The 14,447-nt window shown below is 36.7% G+C and overlaps 1 protein-coding gene across 3 annotated transcripts in view; it reads right to left on the reverse strand.

Annotated features, from left to right (window-relative positions):
* AP3B1 (adaptor related protein complex 3 subunit beta 1) overlaps positions 1-14,447 on the reverse strand; it is a 318,239-nt gene that overhangs the window by 118,787 nt on the left and 185,005 nt on the right. For all 3 annotated transcript variants that reach the window (XM_066273625.1, XM_066273623.1, XM_066273626.1), the window contains 2 exons: positions 7,797-7,905; positions 3,852-4,011 (listed from right to left, as the gene is read on the reverse strand). In XM_066273625.1, coding sequence (XP_066129722.1) covers positions 3,852-4,011; positions 7,797-7,905 — 269 coding nt within the window. The remainder of the gene's footprint in view (positions 1-3,851; positions 4,012-7,796; positions 7,906-14,447) is intronic.

Genomic DNA, 14,447 nt, shown 5'->3' on the forward strand with positions numbered 1-14,447 from the left:
AACCACTTTCTTCTAGTATTTAAAATGATGAGGGCCTGGCCGGTTGGCTCAGTGGTAGAGCGTCAGCCTGGCATGCAGGAGTCCCAGGTTCGATTCCTGTCCAGGGCACACAGGAGAGGCGCCCACTTGCTTTTCCACCCCTCCCCCTCTCCCCCTCTCCTTCCTCTCTATCTCTCTCTTCCCCTCCCGCAGCTGAGGCTCCACTGGAGCAAAGATGGCCCGGGCGCTGGGGATGGCTCTGTGGCCTCTGCCTCAGGAGCTGGAATGGCTCTGGCTGCAACAGGGCATCACCCCCTGGTGGGCATGCCGGGTGGATCCTGGTCAGGCGCATGCGGGAGTCTGTCTGACTGCCTCCACCTTTTCCAGCTTTGGAAAAATGCAAAAAAACCCAAACAAACAAAACAAAACAAAAAAACCCAGTGATAAATATAGTTTTAAAATCCCAGAATATGTTAATGAAATGATAATAAAGGTTGTATTATCTATAACCAAATAAATCAGAACCCATTCAAAACCAAATATACCACTTCACACAACCTCAAATGCAAAAGATCGTAAAATAACCTAAATGCTATCCTAAGTAGAAAAAAAAACTTAGAATTAAATGTATGATTTACCAGGATTATATTAGGTGCCAAGAGTAACAACTTCAAAGATACTCAGGTTGTTTTTAAAATACTGTCTCAAAATATTGTGTTAGTAAGTTTATGTTTTTATACATGTATACGTACTTTCGCTAAAATAGACTTGCATTTTATAAATTTTTCTGGCCAAGAAAATTTACATATGTTCCTAAATGTGACCCTAAAACATATTATCTGAGTAAATATTAACCAATTCAAGAGACTTCTTCTAATGCATTCTTATGAAAAGATAACCATAAAGTTTTAAAATACCAAATGACCAAACCTAAGTGTTGATGCTATTCATTCATTTATTCACTCTCTTTCATTGAACAAATATGTATTGATTGTCCACCACATGTTGGCGTTGGTTAGGTGCTAAGGATAAGAATGGTTAGTAAGATACAGACAATCTCAATGTGCCTTCCTTACAAAGTCTACTGTCCACTAGAAGACACAGAGAAGTAAGGTGGCATTGGCAATAAATACAGTAAGTAATAATGTACAGTGTGCCATGAGAACAGGTCGAGGGGCATACCAACAAACTTAATGAAGACTAGGAAGGCTTCCTAGATGAAAAGACATGTAATTTGAGAAATAGAAATAAGGAAGGTAGAGGGAAGGGAGGTAGTTCTGCAAGGACGACAACATGTGAGACAGCCGAAAGGTCTTAGTCCGGGAAGAGAGATGTCTTGTGGTCTTTTAGATTTTTCTCAAAACTGAAGTTCTAGTTCTGTTTACTGTGTGTGTGTGTGTGTGTGTGTGTGTGTGTGTGTGTGTGTGTGTGTGAATATAAGAATCTATCTTACGCCAGGCATGTTAGGAACTTCATACCAATCATCTAATTTAGATATCCCATTATATTTTTACTGGGTGCATTATTATCCCATAATATTCAGGAAAGTTAAGTAACCTGCTCAAGGACACAAAGCCAGGAGGTCAGAATTATAATTTGAACTCATGTCTGTCTTTTTTTTTTAATTTTTATTTTACTTAGAAAATTAAATTCAACAGGGTGACATTGATCAATAAGAGTACATAGGTTTCAAGTAAACATTTCTATATAGCATTTGAACTGTTGATTATGTCATGTCTGTCTTAATCTAAAGACCATTATTTTCCCTACAACATCATACTATCTCCCTTCAAATGAAAATACTTTGGAATATAAAACTCAAATTTAGTCATAATTATAATTAACAAAGGGTGGTTTTGAAGATACTTAAAGCTCTTTTCCTTTTAAAAAAAACTATCATACACTAGCAAAGTTTTAAAAATATTCTGAGACAGAACAACAACGAAAAGGAGAGCAGTTAGGCAAAAAAAAGAATCAATATTTCCTAGAACAGATTTTTTTTTTAGAGGAAATATGATTGTTTATTAAAAATTGAGTCATGGTAGCATTTCAGAGCACATGTAATTAAATTTGATGACTAAAAAATATGTTGTTTTTTCCCTAGCAAAGAATAGCAATTTATTATCCCCAATTTGATGGTTAAGACATGTACTTAAAAATATAAGATTTAGAATACATCTGAGATTCCCTTTGATGTAATAAACAATTTTTTAAATTCAAGTATGGGTAAAGAGACAAGTCCATTTCTACAAGGAAATAATAGTGAAACTAATCTAATACATGATTATAAATTTCTAGCATACTGGCTTTAGCTATCTGAAAAGATATTTAGTGCTCTGAACCAAATTTTACCTTCCTAGAAATGAGATAGTTTTTATAAATTATGTAGTCATAGCCACTCTGGTATTAAACCAGAAGTACAGAATTTTTCTCAAAGAAAAGGCTATTATTAACCAAGTATTCCTTTGTTGCAACAAGTGACTAATGCTGAATATATTTAAACTTCTAGCTTTTGAGATAAGATTTTAAACGTAAAAGTGTTATTTTGTTATGCATCACTCAATTTTGATGGGTAATTATTGTTTACCTTACCGCTTAGAGTTTCAGATGTTAATCTAATGAAAAGAATTTACTGGTAACTAGCTTTTTAACTTTGCAATGATGAAAAGCCTGTATTAATTTAACCTACAGATTTCATTTGTTCTGAACAGGAAAAACAATATAAATCACTTTTAAAATCATTAAATTCTGACTTAAATTAATAAAGTCATAATTAGGGTATTATGCTGTGTTTGTTATGGAAGTGGCAGGGCGAGCTGCTTTAATTACTGTCTGTAATAAAAGGAGCAGAGAGCGTACCGTGCCCCAATCAGCGCTGTCAGCCACGACTGAGCTGGGCTGCAAGCTCATCAAGTAAGCGGGCAGCAGACTCCCAGGAAAGGACCATCAAGTCTGCAGAGGCCACTTGCTGACAATAGCGCGGAAAACAGACTCTTACAATCCAAGGTATTAGCCCCAATTACTCAAAATTTTAATGACACTTTAATACATGGTAATGTTGATAATGGGAGATCTTAAAAAGCACTAACACTTAAATATCTAATGACCGTCTTCCTTCACAGCTCCTGACTCTAATATCTGGATCATAATCTTTTTAATATAACATTATTTAGAAAAATCAATTGTCTTACTTACATAATGGCAAAGTGTTGAATGATTTAATTTTAGTCCTCAGCAAAACTGCTACGAAAGGTAATTAAGTGTTTCATACCTACTGTTTGACCACTTAACTCAGCCTTCCAAGGTTATACCAATTTTCGAAATGTGGCCTCAAAATTTGTTCAAGTTCAAAATGAAAACTAAGCAATGTAAGTGGTAGAATAACTTGATCAAGTATTCTAAATTAATTTACAAGATTTAATATCTGTTCAGGAAAAAATGCACTTATTTTCTCATTTTATGATTTTTTTTTTTTTTGTGGCAGAGACAGTATCAGAGAGAGGGACAGATAAGGACAGACAGACAGGAAGGGAGAGAGATGAGAAACATCAATTCTTCATTGCGGCTCCTTAGTTGTTCATTGATTGATTTCTCATATGTGCCTTGACCGTGGGGCTACAGCAGACTGAGTGACCCCTTTTTCTAGCCAGTGCCTTGGGCTCAAGCAGGTGAGCTTTCTGCTCAAACCAGATGAGCCCGCACTCAAGCTGGCGACCTTGGGGTCTCAAATCTGGGTCCTCTGCATCCTAGTCTGACGCTCTATCCACTGCGCCACTGCCCGGTCAGGCTCTATGAATTAAAGGGAAAATTCAGCCTGGTGGAAAAAAAAACACAGAATATCTTTTGAAGAAAATCCTGACAAAATAATTTACCCTTTTCCTTTGGTTTTGGAGCTCCTCTTGGCCAACCTTTTCTTTTCCACTTCTGACTCACTCCCACTGTCACTCTCGCTCTCACCAGAGGGGTTCTCACTGCTGTCATCACTACTATCTCCCTCATCTTGTTCTCCACTTTCACTTCCAGATTCACTCCCTTTAAAAAAAAAACAAAAAACAGAATCAGGTGCTCTCTCTGATGTATAGTCATTTTATTACACATAAGGACAAAAGTAACGGTCAATATTCATCACAAATGAAAACAGATGTTGAATGTTAGTTTATTGTACGCCCCTCGTTAACATTTTCTACTTCCATATTCCAATCATTCAGACTTCCGGAACCCTGCCACAAGCTGAGTGTGGCAGAACTCCATAAGACTCAGAAGGGGCTCTAATAAAGGCTGGGAAAAAGCAAAGATGACCCAAGTAAATATTCAAGTCTGAGAGAATACCATTTTTCAAACTTGTATCTAGCTATGACAAAAAGTTGTTTCTTTTTTTAAAGCTATAAGGATGATGTAAGGATAAAAAATGTTAAATTTTTCTATTGATAATAGAAAATTTTACTTAGAGAAGAAAAAGGTAACAGTTGAATCTTCTTTAGAACAAATTTTGAGAGGGAAATGAATCATTCAAATCATCTAATATTTCTAAATTCAAAGGCAAGCAGAGTTACTAATTAAAGTTATTACTTATTCTAACTAGTATAAGAGTGTTCCACTGGCCAAAGAGATGGTAAAGATACACTAAGGAAATATACACTTAAACATTTTATGTATAAATTATGATATACTAGGACTCTTTGCAGAATTGATGCATATTGTGTATTTATGTATATTTTAAACATAAAACATTACTTTTTAGCATCTGAAATGAATATAGGTAAAAAATTATATCTTAGATAAAGAGGACAAACTGTTTCCCCTAATGTGATCCATCTCATATAATGCCCTTAGGCAGAAACATAAGCTCTAGTTAAAATATTGTCTATTTTATGAGGACTGATTTATGTATCACAAAGTAAAAAGTTTGGAGAACCTATATTCTTTTGGAATAGCTTGTATTGGTTAAAAGCATGAGTTCTCAAGTTGAAATGTCTGGTTCAAACCCTGGCCGGGCTCTGCTCCATCCCAACTATAAGATTAAGCAAGTTATTTAAACGATCTGAGTCTGTTTCCTCTTCTATAAATGAGGATAATAGTACTAGCTACTTTACAGAGGTGTTATGAAGTTTAAATGATTTGAAACCTATAAAGGTGATTAGGATAGTGCCTGCCACATGGTAAGGCATTAAATATCATTAGCTTTTACAAAGAGCTAAAAATATTTTACCCCAAACTTTACAAAGACAAAAATCCTGAAAAAAGATATTTTGAATCTGTTGTGATATCAAAGTTGCACACATATACAGGGGTGAACAAAAGCAGATTTACAGTAATTAATAAATAACAATACAAGCCTGACCAGGCAGTAGCACAGTGGATAGAGCATAGGACTGGGGCACAGAGTACCCAGGTTTGAAACCCTAAGGTCGCCAGCTTGAGTGTGGGCTCATCGGGTTTGAGCAAGGGGTCACGTCTGCTGTAGCCCCCCGGTCAAGGAACATATGAGAAAGCAATCAATGAATAGCTAAGGTGCCTCAACAAAAAATTGATTCTCCTTATGTCTCTCCCTTCCTGTCTGTCCCTATCTCTGTCTCTGTCACACAAAATAAAAATAAATAAATAACAATACAAGAATAAACTGTGTTTTATGTACTCACAACTGTAAACCTACTTTTGTGCTACTTTTATATTAACTAAAACAATGGGTTTATGCCATAAATTATGAAAAGAAATGATAGCATCTAAATTACTCTTCTGTTAATCACATGAGAGTATAAAACAAATATCGGTCCATGTCTCTTTAGGCACCATTACCTACATTTTCAAGTTAGTAAAATCCTGAGGGAATTTGTTTATTCTAAAATAACTTGCTTACTGGGAAAAGAATTTCATAACTTCTAATGAGAGAAGTTATCTTTTTTCTCCCGTAGCAAGAGTGGAACTACTGCCATATGACTAACTACAACATGTATTCAGATAAACCCATGAAAAGTCTTACTGTTAATAAAATATTTCAAATACATTATTAGAAGATTAGCATGAGCTTGTGTATAATGGAATAAAGAGAAATATTCACATAGTATACTCAACTATACAAATAGGTCTTTCTCAATTTTATATATCATTCCTGAAATTCCACAATTTTTAGCACTATATTTTTTAATTGAAGTTTTTTCTTTGGTTCTCACCTTATTATTTCAGAAGGTAATGAACCACAAATAATTTCATCAGATACCAGAAATAAAGATTTTGATCATGGAAACAGGGAAAAATGAGTGAATTACCACAAAGTAAAGGAATGGATGACCAAGTCCTAGTGAGGGACCCTGTTAGCTTAAGGCATAAATGTTTCAGAAGACGAGTCATTTGATCTTGTGTCAGGTATGTCTACTAAGTTAACTGTTAGTAAGAGTGTTAGAAAGTAACGCCAATAAGTTTTTCATTAAGCAAATCTGTCACAGAATTTTAGTACTGAAGGGACTTAAAAAGCATTTAAGTACCAGTCAAGATGGCAGCCCAACATTTGCTTCGTGGGGGTACCAAAAGCAGAAGAGAGATAACAAGAAATATTTGAAAAAAATAAGGACAGAAAACTTTCCCAACCTGGTAAAAGAAATAGACATTCAAGTCCAAGAAGTGTGGAGGTTCCAAGTAAGATGAACCCAAAGAGGCCCACAACCAAGACACATCATATTTAAAATGTAAAAGGGTAAAGACAAAGAGAGAATCTTAAAAGCAGCAAGAGAAAAGCAGCCAGTTACCTACAAGGGAGCTCCCCTAAGACTCTCAGCTGATTCCTCAACAGAAACTTTGCATGCCAGAAGAAAATGACCAGAAATATTTCAAGTGATGAAAAGCAAGGACCTACAACCAAGATTACTCTACTCAGCAAAGCTATTATTTAGAACTGAAGGACTTTTAAAGAGCTTCCCAGACAAGAAAAAGCTATAGGAGTTCATTATCATCAAGCCCATATTACATAAAATGCTAAAGGGGAGGAGAAAAGGAGGAGGAGGAGGAGAAAAAGAAGGAGAAGAAGGAGGAGGAGGAGGAGGAGGAGGAGGAGGAGGAGGAGAAAAAGAAGGGGGAGGAAGAGGAGGAGGATGAGGAGGAGGAGGAGGAGGAGGAAGAGGAGGAGGAGGAGAAGGAGAAGGAAGAAAAGAGGAGGAGGAGGAAAAGAGAAGGAAGAAGGAAGAAAGAAGAAAGAAAAAGGAGAGGGAGAAAGATCAAAGGTATAAAAATAAAATGGGAATACTGCATTTTTGTTCCATAAGATGGACTCCCCCCCAAAAAAACTGGAGGGGAAAATACCCATGCATCTTATGGAGTGAAAAATAAGGTATTTTATTAAATATTTTAACATACCGTTTGGTTCAGAATATTTATTTTCTTATTTTCCTCCTTAAAACCCTAAGTGTGCTATTGTCAGGTGCATCTTATGGAGTGAAAAATATGGTAAATATCTACCAACAATTGAATCTAAAAACAAAATAAATGAACTAAGCAGAACTAAAACAGACTCATAGATACAGAAAACATTGTGACAGTTGCCAGATGGGAGAGGTTTGGGGGACAGGTAAAAAAGGTGAAGAAATTAAGAGGAACAAAGTAGTTGTTACAGAATAGTCATGGGGGGTAAGGTACAACATAGGAAAAATAGTCAATATGTATGGTGTCAGAAGGGTATAAGACTTATAAGGATGATCAGTCAGTAAGTTATAGCATGTTTAATCACTGGGCTGTACACCTGAAACTAATATAATACTGTATGTCAACTGTAATTGAAAATTAAAAACTGATTAAATATTTCCTGAAAAAATAATTATAAAGCCCACCACTGTCACTACTGCTATCAGAAGAGTCCTCTTCCTCCTCAGATTCGGAATAAAATTTCTTGGCAGGATTCTCTTTCTTTGGTTTACCTGATGGAGTCCATTCTTTTGCCTGTTTTAAAAAAAAAAAAAAGGTATGTAAATATAAAGAGTTCTTCTCATTGATGGATTCAGTATTCTGGCTAACTTAATCATTCAAAACACACTGAACCCAGAAGAAAGTTTAAGGCCTCAACAGAGAAGGTGACTGTTACAAGTCCTGGAATGAAGGCTGATTCCCCTTTACTCCTGAATAGAGGAGCACTAACTCTCAGTGTCTATTTCATGTTACATCAACAACCTTATTTACATGTAAATTTAAACACTTTTGTATTTGTTTCTCTACAGAAGATTTAAACTAAAGTCTAGAAAGATGATACTTAGAAGTAAATCACAATAATAGCAATAAGAAATGCAAGTTCTGGCCCTGGCCATTTGCTCAGTGGATAGAGCATCAGCCCAACATGCCAACAACCTGGGTTTGATTCTCGCCCCCCCTCTCCCGTCCCCTTTCTCTCTCTCTTCTCCACTCCATCAGCCAGTAACTCAATTGGTAAAATTGGTCAGAGTGTTGGCCTCAGGCACGGAGGCTAGCTTGGTTGATTTGAGCTTAGGCCCAAGATGGTTGCACGGTGGATCTCAGTCAGGGCACATGCGAAAGTTTGTATCTCTGTCTCCCCTCCTCTCACTTTAAAAAGGAAGGGAGGGAGAGAGGCAGGAAGGCAGGCAAGTTCACAGCTTGGTTTTGAGGTACAAGAAAAAACAATGAAAATACTTCTTTATAGGCAATAAATAGTCCTAAACTTCTCAACAGCCTAAACCCTCGAGTATTCTTGGCTTCTCTCATTTCCTAAGCATATCCATCAAGAAAGCCTAGACACTATGTTCTTTTACCACCTTGGTCAGAGCCATCTCTGTCTTCTGGATTACTGCAAGTCTCCTAACTGATTATATTACTTCCATTCCCACTCAGAACCTCCTCTTCAAGTTTGCTCAAGACAGCATCTAGAATAATCCTAGTAAACTCTAAATAAATTCAACTATATTATCATCTATGTTCCCTATACTGTATTTGAAATCCCATGACTATTTTTATCACTACCACTCTGTACTTCTTAATGCAGTCACCTTTTACTATTAATAGTATGCCACTATGCTGTACACCTGAAATTAATATAAAATAATATTGAATGTCAGCTGTAATTGAAAAATAAAAAATTTAAAAAGAAAAACACCAAAAGTCTGATCAAGCCCGTTTGGTGTGAAACCCTGCAACAGCTTCCCATTTCACTCAGAGAAGAAGCCCAAGTCCTTAGAATAGTTCACACAGCCGTGAAAGCCCATGCCAACCCCACCAGCGGACCTCCTGCTGCTGCTCTACTTCCTGCACACTATGTTCCAGCCTCTCCTCACTGTTCCTTCAAATACCTTCGGGGCTTTCCCACGAGCTGTTCCCACCTCCACCTCTCTACTTTAGATAACTCCCATTGCACAAATGTCACCTCAGAAAGGACCACACTACTTAAAATTCCAACTCCCATGCCTTGTTCAAATCTTCTTTTTCATCACAGCACTTATTTTTTCTTTTCATTTTTTTTTTTTTTTGGATAACAATACATAGGTTTCAGGTGAACATTTCTATAGCATTTCAACTGTTGCTTGCCCATCATCTAAAGTCAAAGAAAGCATTTTCCATCACCATATATCTGTACCTCCTTACTCCCCTACCCCAAGCCCTCACCCCCTAGTAACCACTTTTTTTTTTTTTTTTTTTTTGTATTTTTCTGAAGCTGGAAACGGAGAGACAGTCAGACAGACTCCTGCATGCGCCTGACCGGGATCCACCCGGCACGCCCACCAGGGGGCGTAGCTCTGCCCCTCCGGGGCATTGCTCTGCCACTACCAGAGCCACTCTAGCGCCTGGGGCAGAGGCCAAGGAGCCATCCCCAGCGCCCGGGCCATCTTTGCTCCAATGGAGCCTCGCTGCGGGAGGGGAAGAGAGAGACAGAGAGGAAGGAGAGGGGGAGGGGTGGAGAAGCAGATGGGCGCTTCTCCTGTGTGCCCTGGCCGGTAATCGAACCGGGACCTCTGCATGCCAGGCCGCCGCTCTACCACTGAGTCAACCGGCCAGGGCCCTAGTAACCACTTTTATCTATGTCCATGGGTCTGTTTTATCCTACCTATGTATGAATTAATATATCGATAATTCTTAGTGTTTTCTGATTTACTTAATTCACTTAGTATAATGTTCTCAAGGTCCATCCATGTTTTTGTACATGGCAATGTATCATTATTCCTTATTGCTGAGTAGTATTCCATTGTTTATATGTAACAAATCTTTATCCAATCCTCTATCGAAGGAAACTGGTTGTTTCCATGTCTTGGCCACCATAAATAATGCTGGAATGAACATGGGAGTGCATGTGTCTTTTTTGAGTTTTTTTGGTATTACTGGGTCACAGGGTAACTCTAACATTAATTTTTTTAGGTACCACCATAGCGCCTTCCATAATGGCTGTACCAGTTTATATTTCTACCAGAATGAATGAGGGTTCCTTTCTCTCTACCTCCCCAACACTTGTTATTACCTATCTTATTAATAACAGCCAATCTAACAGGTATGAGGTGGTATCTCAATGTAGTTTTAATTTGCATTTCTCTAATAACTAATGAAGATGAGCATCTTTTCATCTATCTGTTGGTCATTTGTATGTCTTCTTGGGAGAAGTGTCTGTTCAGATCCTCTCCCCATTTTTTAATTGGATTGTTTGCTTGTCTATTTCTGAGCTTTGTGATATTAACCCCTTATCAGAGCTATTGTTTGTGAATATCATCTACCATTTGTTTGGCTGCCATTTTGTTTTGTGTTGGTTTCTTTTGTTCTACAGAAGCTTTTTAGTTTGATATTGTCCAATTCACTTATTTTTGCCTTTACTTCCCCTGCCTTTGGGGTCAAATTCATAAAATGTTCTCTACGGCAAAGGTCCATCAGTTTAGACCTATGTTTTCTTCTATGTAATTTGTTTCAAATCTTATGTTTAGGTCTTTGATCTATTTTGAATTAATTTTTGTGCAGGAGGACAAACTATAGTCAAGTTTCATCTTTTGCATGTGGCTTTCCAGTTTTCCCAGCACCATTTCTTGAAGAGGCTTTCTTTTCTCCATTGTGTGTTTTGGCTCCTTTGTCGAAGATGATTTGTCCATATATATGTGATTTTATTTCTGGGCTCTCAATTCTGTTCCATTGGTCTGTATGTCTGTTTTTCTGCCAATACCATGCTGTTTTGATTATCATGGCTCTGTAGTATAATTTGAAATTAGGTAGTATGATAGCTCCAGCTCCATTCTTTTTTTCTAAGGATTGCTTTGGCTATTTGGAGTTATTTTTGATTCCATACAATCTGGTAAATTTTTGTTCTATTTCTTTACTTTTTTTATTTTATTTATTCATTTTTAGAGAGGAGAGAGAGAGAGAGAGAGAGAGAGAAGGGGGGAGGAGCTGGAAGCATCAACTCCCATATGTACCTTGACCAGGCAAGCCCAGGGTTTCGAACTGGCGACCTCAGCATTTCCAGGTCGACGCTTTATCCACTGCGCCACCACAGGCCAGGCTTGTTCTATTTCTTTAAAAAATAACATTGGGGCCCTGGCCGGTTGGCTCAGCGGTAGAGCATCGTCCTGGCATGCGGGGGACCCGGGTTCGATTCCCAGCCAGGACACATAGGAGAAGCGCCCATTTGCTTCTCCAGCCCCCCTCCTTCCTCTCTGTCTCTCTCTTCCCCTCCCGCAGCCAAGGCTCCATTGGAGCAAAGATGACCCGGGTGCTGGGGACGGCTCCTTGGCCTCTGCCCCAGGCACTAGCTAGAGTGGCTCTGGTTGCAGCAGAGCGACGCCCCGGAGGGGCAGAGCATCGCCCCCTGGTGAGCAGAGTGTCGCCCCTGGTGGGCGTGCTGGGTGGATCCCAGTCGGGCGCATGCGGGAGTCTGTCTGACTGTCTCTCCCCGTTTCCAGCTTCAGAAAAATAAAAAAATAAAATAAAAAAAACATTGGTATTGTATTAAATGTGTATATTACTTTGGAAAATATGGCCATTTTAACTATGTTGATTCTTCCAACCCATGATCATGAAATATTTATCCATTTCATTGTATCTTTTTCAATCTCTTTTAATAATGCTTTGTAGTTTTTAGTATACAGGCACTTCACATCCTCTACTTAAAATTCCAACTCCCATGCTTTGCTCAAATCTTTTTTTTTATCATCAAAGTACTTATTACTTTCTAAGACAGTATACAATTTATATATTTACTTTTATTATCAGTCTAACCAAGCCAGAATGCCTGCTTCTGGAGAGCAGGGATTTGGTGCTATTTTGTACATGGATATCTGGCACAATAATTATCAGATGTCAGAATAGCCCTTTAAAGACTTTAATGCAATGTGTTAAGTAAAATAATTACTATTATAATTGTGACCTAGATTCACCAAGAAAATAATTTAAAGGGTAGGGACATATATTTTTTAAAAGGTCAAAATAGTTTAAGACTCATTTATTTATCACACTTCTAATGTTTAACTGAGTTTCTACTATGTGCCAGTTTGAAGAGTAGACCTTCCATTATAAAGAAATTTACAGCATGACAAAGGTTCTTATTTAAGAATACATGATGCTTGTTAGAATCACCTGACAATACTTTTTAAAAGACTTAAAGAATATAAAAATACCAATTAAAAAAAAACAACTAATGCCTGGGACTCACCTCCTAAGATTCTGCTTTAATTGGTCTTACGCAAGTAAGTATGAGATAGGTTTGTTTTATTTACAGATTTCTGTTGAAAATCACTGATCTTAAAGAGCTGAAGAATTTAAGGTATGTTGCATAAAAAGTTAACCTTTAATCCCGGACGAGCCCCCCCCCCAAAAAAAAAGGAAAAAAAAGTTAAACTTTAGTAACCTAGAAAATTAGTATTTGGACAATAAAAAAAAATGAGTAAAAATTACTCAAATATATTTGAATAAGATACTTAGAGAATATCAGCAATGCTGTTTTTTATATAAATTTAAAATGGTCTGTATTCCAAAAAAGAACATAATAGTATTCTATGAACAAAGTTTTCCTATATTTAGTAAACACTAAAGTTTATACTTTTCTTAAATCAAAACAATGATTTACTAAAGTCCAGTAAAAAGTGTATCACTTCAATTTAAAGAAAAAAAAATTAGTTAATTAGACAATGGCTTTCAGGGCAAAACTAATAAAGAAAATAAGGCTTCAATGCTCAAAAGGCAAAGTATCTTGCCATAGTTATCAACTCTCTATTCATAGAGGTTTAAACAATAAAAATATTTTAATTTTTGTTGTGATCTTTTATGACTATGACAGTCATATTCTAAGCGAAAGAAACAACAGGAAAAAGAGAAGAAAGAATAGTTAGGTATTCATTTTAAAGTTCCTATGAAGGATAAAATATTGATAATAAATGTTTTTATAAAGCAAAATACCCTTGATATGCAAAAGGTAGTCTTTCTGTAACTGAAGGGAAAAGGATTTTCTACAACTAAGCAAAGAAATTCTAATGGATCTTCAAAACTTACTGGTATCATAATATAAACAAACATTATATCTGATACCCTGGATATGGTAGTATGTAATTCAAAATGATTTCTAGTGTCAACCTGACAAGGTTCCCTGTTGTTTTGATTAAAATATCAGATTATCTAAGCCTAGGCCATTTTTTTTACTGTTATATCTCATAGTAATAAAATGTAACCCTGTAAGATCACTTTATAGTAAAACTAGAATAACAGAGTGCATTATGTGCACACAATATATTGATGCAACTTTGGAAGGGGTGTTAGGTGGAGTAAGAGGCAAGAAAGACTTTTTGCATTGTTACAGTGGTACCTGATATTTTAATTAATATTTAACTGTGTCTTTCATAGTATAATTTTAAGCCAATATGTCCAGAGACCAATAGATTGAAACTGTTTTCAGCATGGCATCAATGGACAGTAACAGTTTTCTTCAACTGGATTGCATCAGTTCTAACTATTCTTCATAAATAATTTAGGCCAATTATTAATTTCCTAAATGTAGTCAGGAAAATGAAAAAGAAATCAATTTGTTGCTGTTGAACTGGGCAGATGAAATGAACATAAGAAAATATTATAGCTATTTAAGTACTGTCCCTGTAAGGTAGTAGGTTAATGCTTGAAGAGTACAAGAAAATGGAATAAGTTAGCCAACCAACCAATCTATCAGCCAAAATAAGGATACTATTGGGATCAAATTAGGTGCATAGCACTGTTATCAATTCCTGAGAGGATAAACTATTTTATTTTATTTTTTTGGTAGAATAGAGCAGCAAGGAGGAGGGATAGATGGAAGTGAGGAGAGGATAAAAGGATGGCTCTATTTGGCCTACATGCACCTAATAATGAAAATGCATGGAACCATAAAAACAATAAGCTGGCATAAGAAATTAGGAGAGTAAAAAAAAACAATCATGTGGGAAAAAATCATAACAGCATTCTCTTTGTAGTCTAGCATTTGACCAAAAGTTACACAACACAAACAAGCCAATTTTTTTGAAGAGTATTTCAGAGTATGAAGA

Source organism: Saccopteryx bilineata, chromosome 4 (genome assembly GCF_036850765.1).
Source record: "Saccopteryx bilineata isolate mSacBil1 chromosome 4, mSacBil1_pri_phased_curated, whole genome shotgun sequence".
Classification (NCBI taxonomy): Eukaryota; Metazoa; Chordata; class Mammalia; order Chiroptera; family Emballonuridae; genus Saccopteryx; species Saccopteryx bilineata.